Source organism: Akebia trifoliata, chromosome 14, assembly GCF_017979445.1.
Source record: "Akebia trifoliata isolate Shusen 1 chromosome 14, ASM1797944v1, whole genome shotgun sequence".
Taxonomy (NCBI): Eukaryota; Viridiplantae; Streptophyta; class Magnoliopsida; order Ranunculales; family Lardizabalaceae; genus Akebia; species Akebia trifoliata.
In genome coordinates, this window is record NC_141388.1 from 2,474,868 (window position 1) to 2,495,899 (window position 21,032).

The window sequence follows — 21,032 nt, forward strand, 5'->3', positions numbered from 1 at the left end:
TTTTTCGATTCGTAGATGGAGATAATGGTGAGTGTATGCAGAAGGATAAAAATGCAACTTCCTAATTAAAAACAAAAACAAAAAAACTAAGTGGGTGTGGAGAGCGTATTTGATGGGCGCTGGTAGTGTGTCCCCTGTAATATCCATACAAAGTTGTACGATAGAGCCCATGGTATACATACTGGTATCCTATATCAGTAGAAAACCACGGCATAGGTATTAAGTAATACGAAACCAGTGACGTGGCAATCCATAGCCTATGACTCAATATGACAAAGTATGCGATGATGTGCACGTGGAACACGTCAGACATTGTGGTGTTATTTGTTGAATAAAAAGCCATTGTTGCTTAATTTTGAGCAGAAGAAATTGATCATGGCGGATGAAGTAAAGGGGTTGAAGTTTGAGCAGAAGCACGGGAAGGCAAGGGTTAGGGTTGGTAGGGCTTGGAGAAAGGAAGATGGGCAATACTTCTTCGTTGAGTGGAGTGTGAACGTGAGCCTTCTCTCAGATTGCTTAGCTGCGTACGTTAGCGGAGACAATTCTGACATTGTCGCCACCGATACCATGAAGAACACTGTGATTCCATCAATCTGTCATCTCTTCCTCAGTTTTTATTGAGTTTGATTAGCTTTCCTTCTTGTTTTTCATATCAAAACAGTGATTTTAATTGTTAGATTTGGTTCATCTTTCATGTGTTCGAGTATAAGATCTGGAAGTTTTGTTTGGTAAAGTTTTCCCCAATTTGTACTGAGGTCAAACAATCCCAAATAAAAATCCATTTTTTATTCTTAATTTATTGTAGTTTTTTTCTTGATTGGGAATTCTTCCAAGTTTTGTAGTTGAATTAATAAACCTGTCAAAAAAAAAAAAAATCATTTATTTGATTGGGAAATATAATAGATTCATATGTATAGCCCTCTTAATAAATCCTGCCAACAGGTATATAATAAAGCAAAGGAAAGTTCAGAAGTAATTTCAGTGGAGGATTTTGCAATTGAACTTGGGAGGCACTTCACATCATTTTATTCACAGGTAACGATTTCCTATTTCGTGCTTTTGAATTGTGTGCATTTCATTAATTCGCATATTGGAAGGCTTTTCCATATTTTCTTATTGTTTTTTCTTGTTATATTTGAAAATATTACTATAAGTGGTTCTTTACATTCTTATTATAATTTCTTTTTTTGTTAATAATTTGAAGTTGTGATTATGTATTGTGAAAGTTACAACTGCCACATTGTAACGCCCCTACCCTTTACCAGGTAACAATATTGTCCTTTTTGGGTTTCCCCTCCTGGCTTAACAACGCGTTTTAAAGCCATGAGGGGAAACCCAAAGTGGACAATATTGTTACCTGGTCACGTGTCTTCTTGAAATCAATCTTACACTACCACCCTCTTACCTCCTTCAATTCTTGATAGAAGCTATTATTAACCCCCATCAAATATTTCCACCCGCCCACGCATGCACACGAATAAATGCTCTTGGAACCATCATATTGGTCTTTCAACTTAGAAGAGGGGACCTCATCCATAGTTTATAACTATACAAAAAAATGTCAATCAATCAAAAATCTCTTAACTCCTCTACACCATATTTTGTAGAAATAAAGGTGATGCATGTTAAATTGAATGCTTCATCCTACCTGGCTTCCCCATATAATTCATCAAATACTTCCATGTGAGGCACTTTAATAGACCATCATGTCCAGGTTTGTAAAGTACCACACTTTTTTCTATGTCAAGGGGTCGGATACTTGTTCTGCATGGTGACTTTATTGAGTGCATGATAGTCTATACACAACCACAAGCTCCCTATTCTTTTGAAATAAGTATTATACAAGGTTTCCATGGGGCCATTTGAGCCTTGAGTTCTATCCCCCCTCAAGATCTTTAGCAGTTGCAAACACATCCTCCTTTTTAAACTTCCTTTCAAGCCAGATTGCCTTCTCTTTTAATGAATTAAATCTAATCTGGCAACTGAGTGTCTAACAAAGTCTTTTGATTCTTGTAGAAGTCTTTCAATCTCTATTTATATAGATATATAGCTTGTAGGATGCCCAAATGTTTGCCCTTCCAAGAGTACTAATATCTATCCGCCCATGATACAATAAATTATATTTAGATTTTATGCATTTAAGATTTTTATATTTTTTACATTTAGATTTTAAATTTTTTGTTGGGTGAAGAAAGCTAAAACGATGTTTTCTTTTTCCTCTTTGTTGTGGCATTTATGGTCAATTATACCTTACTCATGTTTTTAAGTTTACAATGCATTTGCATATTCTTGGAGAAGTTAATTCTTTTTTCCTTGGTATGTAGGTTACAACTGCCATAATCAAGATAGTGGAAAAGCCATGGGAACGTGTATGTATAGATGGTCAACCACATGAACATGGTTAGTTGATTTGCTATTAAAAGAAAAGTAGTCCTTATAGATCTTCACATTTTAATGGAGATGTTGCTCATAATTATTCATAGATGATTCTAGGACTCTGCTTTAGGTTGTGAATGATTATTTGCTAATCTTTTTTGTTTTTTTAAATGTTTGTGGTTCCTTTTTTTAAGACCTTAGTGAGACCTTTCCCCACCAGTCTTCCAGTTGTATATTCTTTGCTTTTTATTTTTATTTTTTATCGTATCGATCAAAAAAAGAAAAAAATAACTATCCATGGATGTAACCTTTTGATCCTTATGGTAAATGTTGCACTGCAGTTCTATTTAAGATTTATTTTAGTTGGAACACATTTGTAATATGTATGCTGGTACTATAACTAAGGATATTTGAAATAAAAAACACCTATAATACTTTATGTATAAAAAGAAGAATAATTTTCTCTAGTCACAAGTAATTGAAAGATTAAAATAATTAACCTCTCTACAGGTGCACATATGCAATACATATAAATTCTTAGTTTCTTAATAACTAATCCCCTGATTCAGTTTAGAGTTTAGACCTCTCAGATGATACAAAATTGTTTGCCACAAGATGGAGATCTCAATCTTTGTTGGCATATCACCTTTGCCCATGAGATGAGATGTGAGGTGATCATATGATTGCATGCTCACATGCTAAATGCACCTCTCCTATGAGACTAATTTACCCTCAATTGGCAGCCATTTTTCTAGGTTCTTGACGTTGGTCTCTTTGGCTACCTTGAGGTGGTTTTGACAAAATTTTGGCATTTGACTTGTAATTTGCAATCACTGTCTCTTTGTAGATTCTTTATTTGACCTTATACGTCTCCCTCCTTTTAATTTTACCACAACACTTGTCTTTAATATGCCCTCTTTTTTTTTTCTTCTTCATAAATATGAATAACAGTAAAGCTGGCACAGAACTTGTCAACAGACTAGAAGCAAGCAAAAGTTGAAAAAATATAGAAGTGGAAGGATGCAAAGAAACAGACAGTGAGAAAGAGAAAGAATGAGAAGAACACACAAATTAAAGAACTAAACTGAATTAGATGCTTTAAGGAAGAGAGGTTATTTTCAAAAGTTGAGGGCTCTAAAAGGGCTAGAAGAAGACTTCTAAGTATGTGGATTGAGTTAAGAAGGAAAGATTTTGTGTTTTAATGGAAGATATGGCTCTATATAGAATTGAATGGTGGTACAAGATTCATGTTGCCAACCCCAAATTGTTGGGAACAAGATTCAGGGGCTCTAAAATGAGAATCCCCACCTTTTATTCTCAATGTCATGTATATTTGACTTCGCGAACTATTGCCGAACTTCTATAATTTGCTTTGCCTTCATAATTTAGGTCATATGTTACTGAATGGGAGTTCCACAGGCAATTGGCTTGGTCATTTTCAAAAACAACAATTCTTTCGAAAAAAAAATACAATCCCTATAAAACAAAATCCAATGGTAGAGATTCATCCCAAGCATAAGTATTGATGGAATATGTATTATCGGGAAACGTATAAACCCCGATCATTGTAGTTTGTGTTTTCAGAGTCGGAATCATGTGTTTTTCCATGAGTTACCCGATCTTGAACACTGTATTTTACTTTGCAGAGTTATCTTTGCTGGAAAATATTGTTACTTTTTGCAATGCTCCTGGCTTTCAGGCTTTAAACTTGGTTCTGAGAGGCATACAAGTGAAGTAACAGTGAAGAAGTCTGGCGCTTTACAGGTGACTTCTGGAATTGAAGGATTGGCTTTGCTGAAAACAACCAAGGTGGTATTCTTATTTCTCATCATTCTAATCTGAATTCCTCGCTTAGTTAAATAACTGTTTCAGTAAACTGAGTCCAATAAGATAATTTCATTAAATAAAGCAATTTCCTTCTTGCACTTTTCTCTCTGCATAATATCCAGTAATTTTCATACAGTTTCTTAACTAGTGACATTGGTGGTTGATTATATGTTTTATTTATTTATTTTAAATTCACTCTGATACTCTGAAATGGGAAATGAGGAAATTTCTTTACAAGCTTTTATGGTTCGAAACCTCGACGATGATTTATTGCAATAAAAGATTAGGATATCAGTCTCAAACCTTGTTTCGCAAAAACAATAATAAAAATTCCACTTTCATTTCTGAAACTTAAAAAGTAAATAACGTACCAAGTTAAATAATGTGAGAAATGTGAGTAAATATATATTTGTGACTCGTGAAATGGGTATGGATTTATTTGTTACTGGCTCCAACATCGTGACATTGTGAATATTTGACTGTACTTCGCTATTCTGTTATAATCATTTACATACTTTTGGGAGTCCATAACTGTCAGTATAATAAGTAATAGAATGAGAAGTAAAATTAGGAAAACTAGTCATGAATTTCTCTATGCCATGGTCGATGCAGAGATGATGAAAAGTTACTTTTGTATGGACCGCAGTCTCCAATTACTTCAGAGAGCGACAACTGATATATAATATAAACATCCATATTTCTAGTATTTATGATGTGCTTAAACTTCTTGACATTTTCACATATTTTCTCCATTTTTTTAAAATAAAAACGAAAGCTTCAAACATCATTCAATCTGTATTGTAATGCAAACTATGTTACAGACTTCTCAAAAGTTAAAACACGTTTATAGACATTGTGCGCAAAATGATTTGCTTGCTTATTGCTCACTTGATTTGTTTGCTCATTACTGACTTTGGCATTTCTCTTATAAACAGTCCGGTTTTGAAGGATTTATTCGGGACAAATACACTGTTCTTCCAGAAACAAGGGAGAGGATTTTGGCAACAGAGGTTAGCGCTTCATGGAGGTATAAGTTTTCATCTTTGCCTGAAACCGAAAAGAATAAAAGAAAAAGAAAAATATTGATCATCTCAAACCAGGATACTTCCTCTCATTTTCATAGAGTTTGGGATTACTACTCACATCACACCTACTTGAATGGAGTTGGAGAACACTGGGGACAATGTTATATTATTGTTCACAACTAAAGGTTTACTTTCTCCAAGTTCAAGATTCTCTAGACATGATTTACTGTTCATGCAGGTACCCTTTTGAATCTCTTTCAAGCCGTCCTATGAAGCCACTTTACTTCACAGAGAGATATCTGGATGTAAAGAAAGTTCTGGTTGATACCTTCTTTGGTCCTCCAAAAGAGGGAGTGTACAGTCCATCTGTGCAAAGTACCCTTTATCAAATGGCCCAGGCTGTTCTTAGCAGGTCAGCGAGGTTGCAAATTGGATGGTGAGATTTGTATATTGTTATATATGGGGGTTGATTCTTGATCTTCATGATTTCAGGTTCCCAGATATTGCATCAATCCAGCTAAGAATGCCAAATCTTCATTTCTTACCAGTTAATCTACCAAGCAAGGATAATCCAAATATTGTTAAGGTGGGACCAATTTCTTACCCAGTTTACCATGCTTACTTATTTGAGTTTCATTGGAGGAAAATTATCAACAAAGGGACATTTCAACTCTAGGAAAGGATAAAAATACCTCCCCCCCCCCCCCCCCCCAAAAAAAAAAAAAAAAAAAAACTCAAGAAAAATAAATAAAATTAACATAAGTTTAACTTTATTAATCCATCCAACAAACAAGAATGAAACAATTTGACTACAGTAAGAGCAAAGAAATCTGGGAAAGAACCAGCTTGTTCTGATTTTTGTTACCTTGAGATTTCAGAAGGGGTATCATTCCTGTATTCAACATGTCAATTTCAAGCATAAAGTGGGTGTTAGCATCATGCCCTTGCTTGACCTGCATAGCATAGTTTAGGGGTCGCCAAAGTTCAAAAACTACCATTCACCCATTAAACAATGGGTGTGCACGTCAAGTCGGATTGAGTCGGTGCGTTGAGATGTTTAGTGATAAAATCTTTCTTTTCTTATCGAAAAAAACAATGGGTTCCCACCATTTAGATTTGCACTGTATGTGTAAAGCTTATTCCATGCCCAAGTCTGCAAAAATTAAAACCTACACAACTAAAATTCCCATTTAGCTTATCAAAAGAAAAAAAATTCCATTTGGTTGCATATAAAAGTTCTTGAATATGATTTCAGTTCTAAACTGGAAAACGATTTGGAAAGAAGAATTCAACTCTTTTTTGGATGAAGAAGTAGACCAGCCCGGGGAACAAAAAGAAGAAAAAATTATGTGAACAAAGAAAGGAGAAATGTTCTTCACTACTAGAATTACTATGGCTATGTTTGGATTGAGATAAGTGGAGAAGAGAAACTCATTTCTCTTCACCGTGTTTGGATTGACAGGAGAGAACTTGGGACAACTTCGGAATTTTAAAATATCTTAAAATAGATCTAGGAGCAGAGTTGGAATTATGAAATATTTTAAAAGGGTTTCTCTCCATTTCTCTCTCTTCTCTCCAATTCTTTTCTCCTCTCCCCACTTAACAATCCAAACAACAGAAATGCGAGAAACTCATTTATTTTCTCTTCGTTTCTTTTCTCTCCATTTCTCTCAATCCAAACACAGCGTAAGAGAAATGTTTATGCTGGAACATATGTAACTCATGATACTATTCTTTATGATAATTTGCAGTTCAACGACGATGTCTATACACCAACAGATGAACCACATGGAACAATTGAAGCAAGCTTGAGCCGCTCCTGGTCCAGGATATAGGATCTGATGAATACTTCATGCTATTTTAAGCCTGGTCTACTCTTATATGCTTTCCCTCCCTTTCTGCAATCTTTGAAGTTAAATCGCTTTGTCCTCATTATGTATCTTTGCTTTTGAGAGTGATATGTATATATGCATGATATGTTATAAACATTGTGGATTTTAAAATATATCATGGATGAAGGCGGGAAATAAAAGGTGAGGTTTCTCTGAATTGGAAGGTGATTTGCTTTTCCCTCCCCAAAGGGAGATCTCAGGTTCAAGAATTCCTCATCCAGTTGTATCTAAGACGCGGATCAGGAACACTCTGTTGATTACCATCATGTGCTATTATTCCCTTAAGATTTCACCCAGCTTATGCTGAAAGAGATGAGGTATCTGTTTGTAGGTGCCAACTTAGCTTAGTTGGAAAAGCTTGCGAAGTGTTGATACCACAACTTAGGTTTCAAAACAATGAACTCGCCTTTCACTTCAACCCATCGCTGACCATTGCTTGCCTAGGAATAAAAAAAGAATAAGAAAGAAGTTTGATCTACGAAAGCATTTGTGTTTTTGAATGGAACTGACACTTTTGTCATTCACCCTTTCTTTTGGAGCTTATGTCCCACAAATTTTTCTTCATAAAGCACCGATAAAAGAATAAGAAAGACATGCGATTGATCTACGAAAGCAGTTGTGTTTGATTTCTTTTGTTTAGTCTTCTTATTGAGCCATATCCTCTGACAAGAAATGTAGGGACCAAAATCAAATGGCATTTTTCTGAAGAGAAGAAATGTAGAGAACCGAAGAAATATGAAGGGGGTGCGATGATTAAAAATGGACTAAGAAACTTTTGTTACAAAAACCCAAGGTCGAAGACCAATGACTTGGGGGAAAAAATCAAGGGTTTGGGGGAAGAGCTTCAAGGCAAGATTATTCTTTAATGGTCTCTCGAATAAGACTACGGTCAAGGAGTATGTCAAGTTTAAAAACGTGACGGTATCTCAAATATTCACCAAAACCCATTTTCTTCCGGGCAACATGGCTTCTTTGTATTACAATTTACAAGATGAGTCTGACTAGCGTTACTAACTTAGTAAGAAATTCACCCTTGCTAAGGGTCCTAGGGCTCACCTTGTGGCATCAAGAAACATAATCCGATGCTTCAGGTTGGGAGTACAAAATTCTGTAATTTTGAAAAAGAGGACATTTCTATAATAAGAGTGTTAAATATTTTGACATTTACAAGTAAACATAAAATCTATGTTTTTAAAAATTTACCAAAAACGAATTAAGTTTGGACAGTTCAACATTTTAGTAATTCGCTAGAGGGTCCAATGTTCTAAATGGGAGAAAAAATTGCTGGGTGCTATTGTTAAAGCAAGCTATTAAAATATTGGACAGTTTAACATTTTAATCATTGAAAGATTATTTTTGGTAAAATAATGTATTCTAACACATTAAAACACTGAACAGTCCAACAAGTTACTAAAACGTTGGACTGTCCACCAAATTAATTTGTTTTTGGTAATTTAAAAAAATTAGATTCTTTTTTACAAATATTAAAATATTTAATTTTTTTTAGTAATTTTTCTAAAAAAAGAATTTTAAAAAAAATTACTCTTTATTTTAAAATTTTAACTTTAAATTTCGGAGTTAAGTGAAAGTTCGGTAGCCGTCCAATTTAAAAAACCTTGGATCAAGCCCAAAAGAAAAAGATATATATTTGAAATTTAGAGGGCTGTGACATTAGATTATTAATTTGGTAATCCATTCGAGTAAAATGACCTTTAGTGAGACTTAAATATTACTAAGTTAGTAAGGAAAATGTCTCTCTTCCAATGATTGATCAAATTTTATAAATCACCAATCAAGGCAAAACTTCCCCTAACACTCCCAAGAGCTCCAACCAAATTTTCCCTAACAACAGAGTTTGAATTTTGGAGTAATGGATAGTGCCTCCCATAGAAAACTCTAGAAATAAGTGCAATTGTCCTGTGATTTTTTTGTTTCTGATTTTCATTCTAGGAATTTGCTTCAAATTAGCTCTGTATCTCCTGGTAAGGCCTTTCTCTCTCTTTTCTTCCTTAGAAGATTCATATATTTGAAACTCTATTGTTCACTTATTTAGTCTTCAATCAAAATTGTGTTTTTTGTGGGCATAGTTATGGATTCTCATGAAACTCCACCTCCCCAAAACCCCCCACAACCCATCCAAAACCATCTCATGATCTCAAAATGGAAAACTTTTACGTTTTGGGTTTCAGCTATTTTGGTTCTCATTCTAGCCCTCTTCTTCAGTTTCCCCATAACAAGGTATTACAAGCTCCAATATCTGAAATCAACCCTCTCATCATCCTCTCTTAACCCAAATCTCATTCATAGATTTCTAAGGTTTCTTTACTCAACCCAACAAGATAAAGATACCCTTATAACAAAACCACCCAATTCCATCCCCCCTTATTGTGTTCTATGGATGGCTCCTTTCCTTTCAGGAGGTGGGTATAGTTCAGAAGCTTGGGCTTATGTCACAGCTCTGCATGAACACATGAAAACCCATGAATTCAGGTTGGGGATTGATCAACATGGAGATCTAGAAAGCCTAGAGTTTTGGGAAGGTTTGCCGAAAAAGAATAAAGATTTGGCTTTTGAGCTTTACAATACAAAATGTAGGATGAATGAAACCATTGTGATTTGTCATAGTGAACCAGGAGCTTGGTATCCACCCTTGTTTCAGACCTTACCTTGTCCACCTACTGGTTATGCTGAACCCATGTTTGTTATCGGTCGGACCATGTTCGAGACCGACAGGGTCAATCCCAGCCACGTCGAGCGGTGTAATGGGATGGATGCTGTTTGGGTCCCTACCGATTTTCATGTATCTACATTTATTCAAAGTGGAGTTGAACCATCTAAGGTCGTCAAGATTGTCCAGCCTATTGATGTCAAATTCTTCGATTCGTCCAAGTATAAGCCATTGGTTCGTGCTTCTAGAGGAAAACTAATTTTAGGTTCCAAGAAATCGAATTTCCCTCGAAAGGGGAAAGAGTTTGTTTTCTTGAGCATTTTTAAGTGGGAATATAGGAAAGGATGGGATGTGTTGCTCAGATCATACTTGAAGGAATTCTCCAATAATGATGGGGTTGCTTTGTATCTTCTAACAAATCCTTATCACTCTGATAGCAACTTTGGAAGTAAAATTGTTGATTTTGTGGAGAATTCTAATATAGAGGAACCGGTTAATGGTTGGGCTCCAATTTATGTGATAGAGACCCACATTGCTCAGTCGGATCTGCCGAGAATATATAAGGCAGCTGATGCATTTGTGCTCCCGTCAAGGGGAGAAGGTTGGGGTCGGCCCCTTGTAGAGGCCATGGCGATGTCCTTGCCAGTAATTGCGACAAATTGGTCTGGACCCACTGAGTATTTGACACAGGAGAACAGCTACCCATTGCCGGTGGTTGAAATGAGTGAAGTAATGGAAGGGCCGTTCAAGGGTCATCTTTGGGCAGAACCTTCTGTAGATAAGCTCAGAGTCTTGATGAGACATGTGATGCACAATCCAAAGGAAGCTCGGGGAAAAGGGATGAAGGCTAGGGAGGACATGGTCAGGAGATTCTCTCCTGAGGTTGTTGCTAGCCTTGTTGTTGATCGTATACTTGAGATTTGTAACAAAACGAATTAAAAAAGATTCGGTTTGTTTTTTCTTGAGTTATGAATGAAGATGTTTCATGTAAACCCCAAATTTACCAAGAAAAAGAAAACTAAAGGTAAGAGATCTTGGATTCAAATTCATTTTGCACAAGACTTCAAGCTATTGATCGAGTTAAAGGTAGAGACTTAACAAATGGCAACTACAAACATTTTGCTTATAAATAGAAAACCAACAAGTTCAGCTGGAGCCCAACCAGAGGATCATTTGTCATTGCTAGACTGAACGTTCTAGTTTATTCTTCTCATTTTCGTCTTTGTGTGAATAAGCACAACCTCCCTTGTATAAGTTGCAAGGCTTGGTTGGGTGTTGCAGCTCAACTACATTTTAACTGTAGAGCTGAAGCTACTTGCACTCTATCCATGTTCCATGTGCTTGCAGTACCATCAATCCTAGAGACATTTTAATTATATATGTTGCATTGAACTGCTTTATCTCTAAATATAGCATTTATATTCAATCTGGTTGAGCCCAAACATTCGAATGGACTTCAATTTGTGTGGCGCTCGCCCTCATTCAATTGAACCCACAGCCGAATTGATCCCCTAAAAAGTAATGAAAGTGATAAAGATGGCAATGACATGCAATCATGGTTTTAAAAATCATTTTGACGTCGCGTCTTGTCCATGAACGAGACCGAGTCTTCTCAGACAAGTTTTCCAATACGATTGAATTGTCTTGTTCAACAATGAGAAAAATGAATTGTGGTTTTAAATCTCATCAGAGATGTTTGATTTTTCTATCCGTCTCGTTGGTGGACAATACTGAAATGTATTGGACAAGATTTAAAACCATGGATGCAATTCTATTGACAACATAGTTGAGCATGTAGGATTTTATTACGAACTGAAAATGGCGAGAGTATAACATTTTGTACCATTAATACCTGTTAATCAACCAACTACTCCAGAAGACCGATATGTTGGAGAAGGGGAGAACAATGAATATAAGAGGGTCACGCGGCTTGTTTGGGGTATGACACATCCGAAAGTGGAGGAAAATATACACTCAACACCCCCTCCATCCATAAGGGTTGAAAGATTTGAACTCGTGTCCTAAACAATCCTAACACTCTGATATCAAATTAACCAATCAACTATTCTAAAAGACTAATTTGTTGCAGAAGGGAGAACAATGAATATAAGAGGGTCATGCGGCTTGATTGGAGTATGACACACCCGAGAGTGGAGGAAAATATACACTCAACAACACCTTAGTGCTTTTGGTGTATTGGTTGATTGGTTCTTACATCAAACTTAACATTATGTCTCAAAGTTTAAACTTGCATAGTGACCAAAGGAAAGATCTATTTGAAAATCCTTAAAAAGAAAGATAGTAGAGTGAAAGACATCAAAGTGAGCATCGAGGGCGTTAGTGGAAGGAGTGAAGTAAGGCCCAAGAGGCCCCTCAAAGACTGGTTTTACCGAATGGCGGGAATTTTTATTTGGGAAATATAAATGCCACAATTTCAAAAAATGGTCCCGCCACAATTTCTTACAGGATCTCCATTCTTCCTGCGCTTTCAAACCAAGTGAGATAGGAAACCATCTTCTCCGACGACATTGTCAGGTGATCTCTCTCTCTCTCTTTCATTGACGGTTGTGGGTTGTGGGGAAACATTGAGCTTGCACATAATATGTTCGATAAAATACCCGAAAAAGGTTTCTCTATCTTAAACTATTCTAATTGATGGGAAATCAAAATATGGGAAGGTTAATTTGCTTGCAAGACTTTTGATTGGATCCCAAATAGGAACTTGGTTTGGTTAGAGAGTCTTATTTGGGCCTGTAATTCTAGTTTTTTTTAGGTTATTGGTTATTATTATTATGTCTAGGTAATTGTTTATCAATATAATTAAGAATTCATTTGGAGACTAGTTTTATTTATTTATTTGTGTTACAAATTTTCATATAAATATATTGTCAATTTGTGCAAATTAACCAACTCCCAATTTCAATTTGGCTAGCCAAATACCATCGTTGAAGTTGTGTACAACTCTTGGACCGAATTCCTGCACAAATACCACTTCCAAACACACCCTCAAAGCTCTCTCAAGAACAGCTATGCAACCAAAGATCAGTTCTTTCTTCAAGCCTTCAGCACCCAACATCCCCTATCCACCTCAGCCTTTCAATCTGATTGAAGTTTCGGAGTTCTCAGAGATGGTGGAACCAGAGATTCAAATCACATACAAACGAAGAAATCCAAAGATGGATCCCGACAGGTATTAAATTTGATCATGTTCTGTTTCAAGCAATTACATTTTTTTTGGATAAATGTAGGTTCAGGTTTTGGGTTTTCAGATAATATTCAGGTTTAAGTGTGTTCACCCATCCCATTAAATCACACTCCTTTTTTTTTCATTTTTAACTTGAGATTTTAGCGGGAAAACAAACTTGGTTTTTTTTTCTCTCTCCACGATTGAGATCTGATTTGCAGCAGAAAATGGAGATTTGGGGTTTAGTGATTTGGTCTAAACTTAACTTCTGAGCAAGTTTCTTGTACTAGAATTAAAAGTTCTTGTTCTGCGCATTAGAGATTTTTATTGAAAACCAGAGGTGTTTCCTCCTTCCACCTTTCTCAGCAAATCGATAAATAGAGTTTTGAGTTTCATAGTTTTAGTAGATGTGTATACCTGCCTCCTTGAATTAGAAGTTCTTTCAAAACATGCATTTAATTTGAAAATTAGACAATGGGTTTTGCCATTCCCTCTCTTTTCTAGAAGAATGAGATTACATCTATTTCTCCACAGAAACAATGGAAATGATGGTGCCCAGATTGCGAGAAGACCGATGAGTTCTTCTGTGGATGCTTCAGTAAAACCAGTCTCTACCTCAGGCATAATCCTGAACAAGAAAAGAAGTTATGCTCAGTTGCATTTGGAGTTGGGGCAATCAGATTTCCTTCTACATACGTGTTCTAAATGTGGGCTAAAGTATGCTCGTGGAGATGAAGGGGATGAGAAGATTCACAAGGAATTTCACAAGAACTACACACATGGAATCCAATTCAAGGTCCTTTGTTCAAACAATTCTCTCTTTCCAATTATAAATACGTTTTTTTTCCCTCATTTCATCAATATATTATACTTATCAAAAAAAAAAAATTCTCTCTTTCCAAGTCTAGTGCTTGTTTGTGAACTTGTACTTATTCTTAATTCATTTACAGGGTTGGCGCAATGAAAGAGTCGTTTCAGTGGATTTGTGTGAGGGTGATCGCATCGTCTTGGTGTTAGATGGTGATCTAACTGCCCAACTGAACAAGGTTTATCTTCTTTTCTCCTTATTCTTTCTACCTATTTGAACAAATGAAATTAACATAATTAAAATTTTGGAGATTTGATCAGGAAACTCTTCAACTTGCAGGTTCACGAGGTTGTAAAGATGATGGAAGGGGAGCTTGGATTGAGTGAGGGATGGCTTCTTCATAAATTCTGCAAGGTAGCTGCTACGAAACTCATTTGTCTATGAAACCAGCACTTACGGCATATGGGCATCATGACCAAGTCACTCTATGTGATTCCTTTCTCTTCTTGTCAGGTTTATCTGTTTATATCCGCTTGTAGGATTGCTGGCTGTCTAGTTGCAGAACCCATAAAAACTGCCTACAGAGTAGTCTCAAGCTCAGTGGTTCAGAAAAGGTCCAACTCTACCAATGCACCATCAGCTAGACCAAATTTGACTGTCCTTCGATTTGGAGATGTTAATTTTGAGCGGGAAATTGTAAAAAGAGCTATCATTGATAAACCTGATGTGTTCAAGGACCCCATTGGAGCAATCATTTGTGAAGAGGAAGCCGTGCCTGCCCTTTGTGGCATTAGAGCCATTTGGGTTACACCCTCAAACAGAAGGAAACGTATTGCCACCAAATTATTGGATGCTGCAAGGTAAGTCCATGTTCAACCTTCCACACCATCCAACTTCTCTTTTATGCATATTTTGTTTCAGAATTTCGGATGCAATTTCACTACTTTTTCTCCTAGTAATTTCAAGCCAAGCTTCTTCCTCTTTTCCCATGGTTTTGTTTGATCTATTAAGAAACTTTTATTGTACACTGAATATCCCCCTATTATCTCTTGATTGATTTTGTATGTAAGTTGTGTCTTGGTATCATCAACACTGGCCTGATTGATAAGGCTATGTTTTTGCTGAAAACTGGATGAACCATCTGATTGAATTACCAAGCTATTTGAACTGTATGAAGCTGGTAAAAACTGTTTTGAGGACTGACTTGTCCCGGCATCCATTCATGGATATTGGTGTATCATTTTTCCCTCTTTTGACAAGAAAAATTGCTTTAAAACTATATAAATAAGCGACATTAATTCTACATTTGTTTCTTCCTCACTTTTCCCCCATCCATTTTTGAGTTTTCTCACTGACCTAATGGTATAATGCTTAACTAGTAGATACGTGTGTTAAATAATAGAAATTGAAAACTCAGACCATAGAATTTCTTATTCTTGACACAAGGTACTTATTTGATCGGGTAGAATGATTGTGTTGTACCCACAATACTACTAATCCAGCCTCATTTCATGAATAAAATGTGGCGTTCTTATTATATTGATGATAACTTAATTTTCTATGTGGAGGATAAATTTAAATAAAGCCCAATCTTTTTTCATAGGCAGTTAGAAGTTTATTTTTCCCTTTTTTTAATTGTTTAATAGGTTTGAGTGTGAATGTGGGTACATTTTAGAAGTGCAACAAACACTTGAATTGATGGCCTACTGAGCTGGTCATTTTCACTGGTTTAATCCCCAAGTTGGTTCCAAAAAAATTGCTTTTAAATAATCATTAGGTTCTGGGCTTTTTCCGCTCTTAGATTACAAGGTTGAATTTGCATGAATTTCTTTTTTCCTCTTAAAGAATTCATGACTGTTTTGTTTCAATTGATTTTTTGAAGCCGATTAATGATTTTGAATTGAGCCCTCTATCTCGTTTGATGTTTTTAATCACTTTTTATGCAGGAAGAGTTTCTCCATGGGTTATGTTCTAGGCTCCTCACAGTTGGCATTCTCTCAGCCAACTTCTGCTGGAAAGGCATTGGCGTCCAGTTACAGCGGCACTGAATCTTTCTTGATCTACAAATCTGCTTTGAACTGCTAGATGGGTCTTTGGATGCTCTACTATTTTGATTCTTTCAGAGTGTTTTAATTTAGTACCCCATGGGGTGTGTGAAATGTAGAACAGTTGAATTAAGCAAGAATGCGCCATTAGTTTCCTTATCTATAAAATTGAATGCTAAAGTAGATATTATTTTCTTTATTTTTATTTTTTTGGAAGGAAAAATGACCATTCAAGTTGAAGGTTATAATGGATTGAAGTAGTAAGAGTAGAGACAGTCACATTTGCAATAACATGGATGTGGTTGAGGTTGCCTTGAATAAGATTTGTTCAACTCCAAATTTTTGGAATAAGGCTTTGATGATGATTATAAGACAGTTAAAATTTATTGAAGAACCAGGTTAGTCTTACTTTGATAAGATTTGAAATCTTACTAAGGGTCTTTGGGCCCACATGGATTACTAAGGTTGGATAATGCTTTTGGATGCCACAATGTGATAAAGTTAGGAAAATTTCCTACAGAACTAAAGCAAAGTGCTTTTCTTCATTTTTAGGAGGGTAGAGAAACCAATCACCTCCGGTGATATATAAGGCACATGTCATTGAAATTTATAGATGGTAACTCGTATTAATAGAGGGCTTAGAGCCTTAGACCCATAACTGGGTTTGACACATTGCAAAGCAACTTCCGAGGTTGAAAAAGCATTAATAGATAATAAAAAAATATAAGAAATCACGCCACATACTCTCCTACTAACCATAAAGATTCTGACCCAAGAGATACTCAAATGGTGGACGAACAGTTATTGGATGTCTCTGTTATGAACAAATACAAACTGCCTACTACATCTTTTTTTCTTTTTGAGTCTCAGATCACTTAACCCAAGCATTTTGACAAAACTGCATGAGCCAATTGACCATAATACATTGTTTTCACGAATCGGTACAAAAGAGAAAAGACATGATCCATTTGTCTATATATTCGAACTGATAGCACCCACCCATTGCAAGTATCCATGAAGTTGAATCACCAAGGCTGGTTCAGTCCAACTTCAACTCATGAACAAAACCATCTATGATAGTCCAGCTGAATCTGATCGAAGATAGGGAGTGAAAACCTTCAAAACTTCCTCATAAACAGGCTTCTTGAAATCCACAGACTGTTCTCAGAATAACAGGACTCAAACATCATATTCCCATTATATTACAACAAGGATAGAATCAATGGGGAAGTAGATTTTACTCACAAGGTCGATTACTTGTAGGGGTGTCATCCATGCCCACTCTGCAAACTCTGCCTTTTCAGTCCCGTCACCAGAGAGATTGATTTCTTCATCATTGCCCGTGAATCTAAGAAGAAACCTATGTGATCAAAGGTTTAAATTTGATCAAACTAAAAGTAGCATGAAACACTGGACATATTTGAGCAGCCAATATGGCACAATAATGATTCCATACATTTACGAGAAAGAATGTGAGTCCATTTCAGGATATGATATGTAAAACCAATGGACAGTTGTGAATTTTTTTATTAGGAGCATTTTGGGATAAGGATGGTATCCCATTACTATCAAAAAAGTAAATTAGTTGTCAATTTCAAATATCGTGCACAACCAAAGGTATATGGTGCACCCAATATCCTTACCACTTCTGAGCTTGACCTTTCCAGTCTGATCCCCACTGCTTGTTGAGCTTTTCTCTGACTTCTGGCGGAAAGTCATAAGTCAACCAATGGGGGGCCTGTATAAGAAATTCAATGTCAAAAATCAGTTTAATACATACATCTAGCTAAAAGTTCAATGTAAGGCAAGAATCCAAGTCAGTATTACAATCAATTTTCAAAAGTTTTACGGGATAATGTGATAAATGCAAGGCATGAAAATTTGATAATGGATACAGTAAAACAAAGAATGCCAAAATTACAGAGAGGTAGGAAAAGTCAATGCAGCAAACAAATTGCAGTAATAGTGTATCAACTTATTTGCATTGTGTCACGGAAATTCACCAAAAAGAGTAAGAAGTTTGTCCCATATGGATGTAAAGCACAAGAGATGAATCTCTATATCAAACCTCTGCGATAACTTCAGCAGATGTAACTCCTGTTTCTTCTCTCAATTCTCTGAGGGCTGCAATTTTTGAATCTTCACCTTCATCAACACCACCCTGTATAAAATATTAATCAAGAACAATAAACGTTTAATAAAAAAATGGGATCATAACTTCCCAATAAAACAAATCAATAATGTTATCAATGATATTGTGAAAATCAAAAGACAAACATGGTTGCTAGTGGCATCTAACTCTAAATTTTTTAAAATAATCACAAGTCTTCATGAATCATTATTCTTGTTGACATTAGGGAGATTTAGTTATCCATTCCATGCCAAAAATTTAGGATTTGGACATGATACCTATGTTCTATCCATGTCCTAGATTTTGGATTGTCAAGCCATACCCCCCTTCCCATACCAAAATCCATAACTGGGCATTATGACCACGAACACTGGTGCAATATTTTCAAATTTCATTTTTATTTTATTTTCTCCCCTTACAAATTACAATACATTAAATAACATTATGAGTTCTACCTTTATCAATTAAAAATTTTCATGTAACAATATTCCTTCTTTAGTGTATAAATCTAATTTCAAATATTCATATCGTTAGTTTTTGTTCCCTTTGCAAAAATAGTGATGAATCAGTTGATAATATTCTAATATTCTTATCCATTGTTCCTTTCCAAGAGCCATCTGACCTAATTTTACTCATCTCAATGGGCATCAACTTCGTAATTCTCATTTCAATTCTACTTCTTTTCCAAAATTGGAGTTCAATTCCATTTAGATCGTGCAAAAGAATTCTTTGGAGTTTGAAGCATCTCTCCTTTTTGCAATTTGCTAGGAAATTTGAAAGGTAAGGAATAGGCAGATCTTCAAAGGACAGGATTCCATTATGAGTCTTAGTGGATGGGTTGTTTTCTCTTCGCATTTTTTGTTATTGCTTGCCTCAAGATGGTCTTCGTCTTCCTAATCTCCACCCTTGCATCCTTGTTTTTCTTCAAATACATTGTGGAAAAATCCCCAATAGTTGTATCAATTTTCCAATAGCATTCAATTTTGAGTCTCATAAAGAGGTTTGAACCGTGGTTTTAAAACTCGGTTTCAGTTCCTGTCTCATCCATGCCTGATACCAAGTTGACTCGGATGATACGTCTCATTCGGCATTGAGACAATGGTTTTTAACCATTAAAAAAAAAAAATCTGATGAAAAAGATGAAGTTTTTCATCCAATTTGAACCCAAACCCTTTGCTCTCTGGTTCACTTGGTTGAGAAGAGGAGCAAAAATCAATTTGGGGGTGAAAATGATAGGGTTTCAATCATGAAAATTGGTAAAACTTGTTTCTCTCAGATATCTCAGACGAGATTTTCTATATCTCATCCGAGATGTATCGTTTGTCTTGCGAGATTCCGCAAAACCAAAAAACCTCGTCCATGCCTGATACCGAGACGACTCGGGTGATACGCCTCAGTCTTGAACGAGTTTTGAAACCATGGTTTGAAGCCTAAAGTTAAGCGGTGGGAATATAATAAAAATCAAGGATTGGAATTGAACGTGTTAAGGCCAATGCCTACATATGGCTCTAAATTTCCCAAGCTGAGCTATACAAATTCCTACATAACAATGAGAGTTGATGCAACATCTTTGAAACTAGAACAAACACTATAAAAGATCTTGAAACAAAAACCATAATTTTCAGTACAAGACTATGTAATTCATCTTTCCATGCCACTTCACTCCCATCTATTTCTCTTTTTTATTTGTTCTTTTGGATTTGATAATCACAACATGAACTAGGCTCACAATGATCGGAACCAAAAACGTACGAAAATTCAACCAGAAGAAGATTTTAAATAGAATTGAGTAAACAAATTATCAAACCAGTGGCCTGAACCTGAACCACCTTTTGCGTTAATTCCACATAGATCAGAACCATAAACAGATAAAATTCAACTAAAATATAGATCAATTAAAATTGGGAAAACAAATCAAATCAAATGGGCAGATTTACCTGTGGCATTTGCCAGGCGCCAGGTATGTCAATTCTCGACGCAGCGAAGATCTATAGACATCATCAAAAATCAAAGAATAATAAATAAATAAATAACCTAACCTCACGAATCGAACAGAAGAACCCTAAAAAGAATAGAAACCCTAGTTATTATACCTTGTTAGACGGATTTATAAGGCAGATTCCCACATTTCTTCTGTAACCTTCCGGAGGAGCTTCCATGGATGACGACGACGACGACGACGACGATGATGATGATGATGATGACGACGACGATGAGAAGAAGCAAGAGACGAACTTCAAGGGCTTGTGATGCAGAAGGGGCAGATTCGTAAATCTATCGGAACGCGAAGAGCGAGATGGGAAAAGCAAATTACGCTTCGGCCATGGCGGGAGAGGTTGGCGATATAATTGGGCATTTACGGATACAATTCGGCCCAAAGAAACCATCGTAGCGAGAGAAGATGCCTTTGCGCGTTCTACTTCGAGAGAACCCTCAACTTTGTGTGAAATAACTAGAATAACCTTAACTAATTGGTACTACGAAGAAGTCAAGAACACCCACGTGAAGAGCTCATTCCGAAACTCCTAGCGCTTGTTAATTTTTTATTTTTACTAACGAGTGTCCGGGCCAACCTACGCGCACCACAACTAATTTCAGGGAGGACTACCATAACTACTCACCGCCATGATCCCCAGTTAAATCATAAGAAAAAATCAAAAGGGGAATCGAATCCCATGAAGTGTGCCTAACCCACACCTCACGTGCTCACCCTTACCACTTAGGCAATCCATGGGTAGGCTAAAACTTCTAGCGCTAGTTTACAAGTTAAAGAATCTTGAATCGTCCGATTTTTATAAATCACTTTTGAGAGGATTATAAATTTTAAAATGGCCTAATTGTTTGTGAGGATGTTAGAAATTTCAGAATTAATTGATTTTTTTGTGAGAATGATCTCCTCATCATAGAGATCATATTCACAAGAAAAAAAAAATCAATTTATTCTGAAACTTTTAACCTATACATTAAAAAAATATTTAATACAATATTTGGTTCTCTTTAGGGCCCCCAAACACACACACACACACATATATATATAACAATTAGAAAAGAAACATAGTAAAAATAATAATTGAAT

The 21,032-nt window shown here is 36.0% G+C and overlaps 4 protein-coding genes across 5 annotated transcripts; 3 read left to right on the plus strand and 1 right to left on the minus strand.

Moving 5' to 3' along the window:
- The first annotated feature begins 344 nt into the window (after positions 1–344).
- Positions 345–7,277, plus strand: LOC147385456 (uricase / urate oxidase / nodulin 35). Its single transcript, XM_086422981.1, has 8 exons — positions 345–579; positions 943–1,035; positions 2,325–2,400; positions 4,076–4,185; positions 5,139–5,230; positions 5,467–5,640; positions 5,721–5,814; positions 6,980–7,277. Exons 1-8 carry the CDS (start codon positions 376–378, stop codon positions 7,061–7,063), a joined length of 927 nt encoding a protein of 308 aa, XP_086279107.1. The 5' UTR covers positions 345–375; the 3' UTR covers positions 7,064–7,277.
- A 1,534-nt stretch (positions 7,278–8,811) lies between these two features.
- CTF7 (protein) lies at positions 8,812–16,030 on the plus strand. 2 transcript variants are annotated; one of them, XM_086422552.1, is made up of 7 exons: positions 8,812–9,102; positions 12,721–12,978; positions 13,507–13,768; positions 13,923–14,018; positions 14,120–14,194; positions 14,294–14,640; positions 15,727–16,030. In XM_086422552.1, the coding sequence occupies exons 2-7, from the start codon at positions 12,818–12,820 to the stop codon at positions 15,863–15,865; spliced, it is 1,080 nt and encodes a 359-aa protein (XP_086278678.1). In that variant the 5' UTR covers positions 8,812–9,102; positions 12,721–12,817; the 3' UTR covers positions 15,866–16,030. The 2 variants fall into 2 exon arrangements, with proteins under 2 accessions (XP_086278678.1, XP_086278677.1); XM_086422551.1 differs by lacking the exon at positions 8,812–9,102 and adding an exon at positions 11,312–12,323.
- On the plus strand, positions 9,096–11,164 carry LOC147385458 (UDP-Glycosyltransferase superfamily protein). Its single transcript, XM_086422550.1, has one exon. The coding sequence runs from the start codon at positions 9,210–9,212 to the stop codon at positions 10,725–10,727; it is 1,518 nt and encodes a 505-aa protein (XP_086278676.1). The 5' UTR covers positions 9,096–9,209; the 3' UTR covers positions 10,728–11,164.
- Positions 16,031–16,497: 467 nt separating the features above from the next.
- On the minus strand, positions 16,498–20,450 carry LOC147385459 (nudix hydrolase 26, chloroplastic-like). The gene is made up of 6 exons (XM_086422553.1): positions 20,050–20,450; positions 19,894–19,944; positions 17,894–17,986; positions 17,469–17,563; positions 17,071–17,185; positions 16,498–16,983 (listed from the first exon to the last, which is right to left on the minus strand). The coding sequence occupies exons 1-6, from the start codon at positions 20,341–20,343 to the stop codon at positions 16,897–16,899; spliced, it is 735 nt and encodes a 244-aa protein (XP_086278679.1). The 5' UTR covers positions 20,344–20,450; the 3' UTR covers positions 16,498–16,896.
- Positions 20,451–21,032: the final 582 nt, after the last annotated feature.

Bases quoted from the DNA above. Each gene is read 5' to 3' on its own strand.
- LOC147385456 (XM_086422981.1), top strand. From the start codon at position 376: ATGGCGGATGAAGTAAAGGGGTTGAAGTTTGAGCAGAAGCACGGGAAG. The intron at 580-942 runs GTGATTCCATCA...TCCTGCCAACAG, and splicing joins CCGATACCATGAAGAACACT to GTATATAATAAAGCAAAGGA. The intron at 5,641-5,720 runs GTCAGCGAGGTT...TCATGATTTCAG, and splicing joins GCCCAGGCTGTTCTTAGCAG to GTTCCCAGATATTGCATCAA.
- CTF7 (XM_086422552.1), top strand. From the start codon at position 12,818: ATGCAACCAAAGATCAGTTCTTTCTTCAAGCCTTCAGCACCCAACATC. The intron at 14,019-14,119 runs GTTTATCTTCTT...TTCAACTTGCAG, and splicing joins TAACTGCCCAACTGAACAAG to GTTCACGAGGTTGTAAAGAT. The intron at 14,195-14,293 runs GTAGCTGCTACG...TCTTCTTGTCAG, and splicing joins TTCTTCATAAATTCTGCAAG to GTTTATCTGTTTATATCCGC.
- LOC147385459 (XM_086422553.1), bottom strand. From the start codon at position 20,343: ATGGTTTCTTTGGGCCGAATTGTATCCGTAAATGCCCAATTATATCGC. The intron at 19,945-20,049 runs GTATAATAACTA...TGATGTCTATAG, and splicing joins TTATAAATCCGTCTAACAAG to ATCTTCGCTGCGTCGAGAAT. The intron at 17,987-19,893 runs GTAAATCTGCCC...TATTTTATACAG, and splicing joins GCGCCTGGCAAATGCCACAG to GGTGGTGTTGATGAAGGTGA.
- LOC147385458 (XM_086422550.1), top strand. From the start codon at position 9,210: ATGGATTCTCATGAAACTCCACCTCCCCAAAACCCCCCACAACCCATC.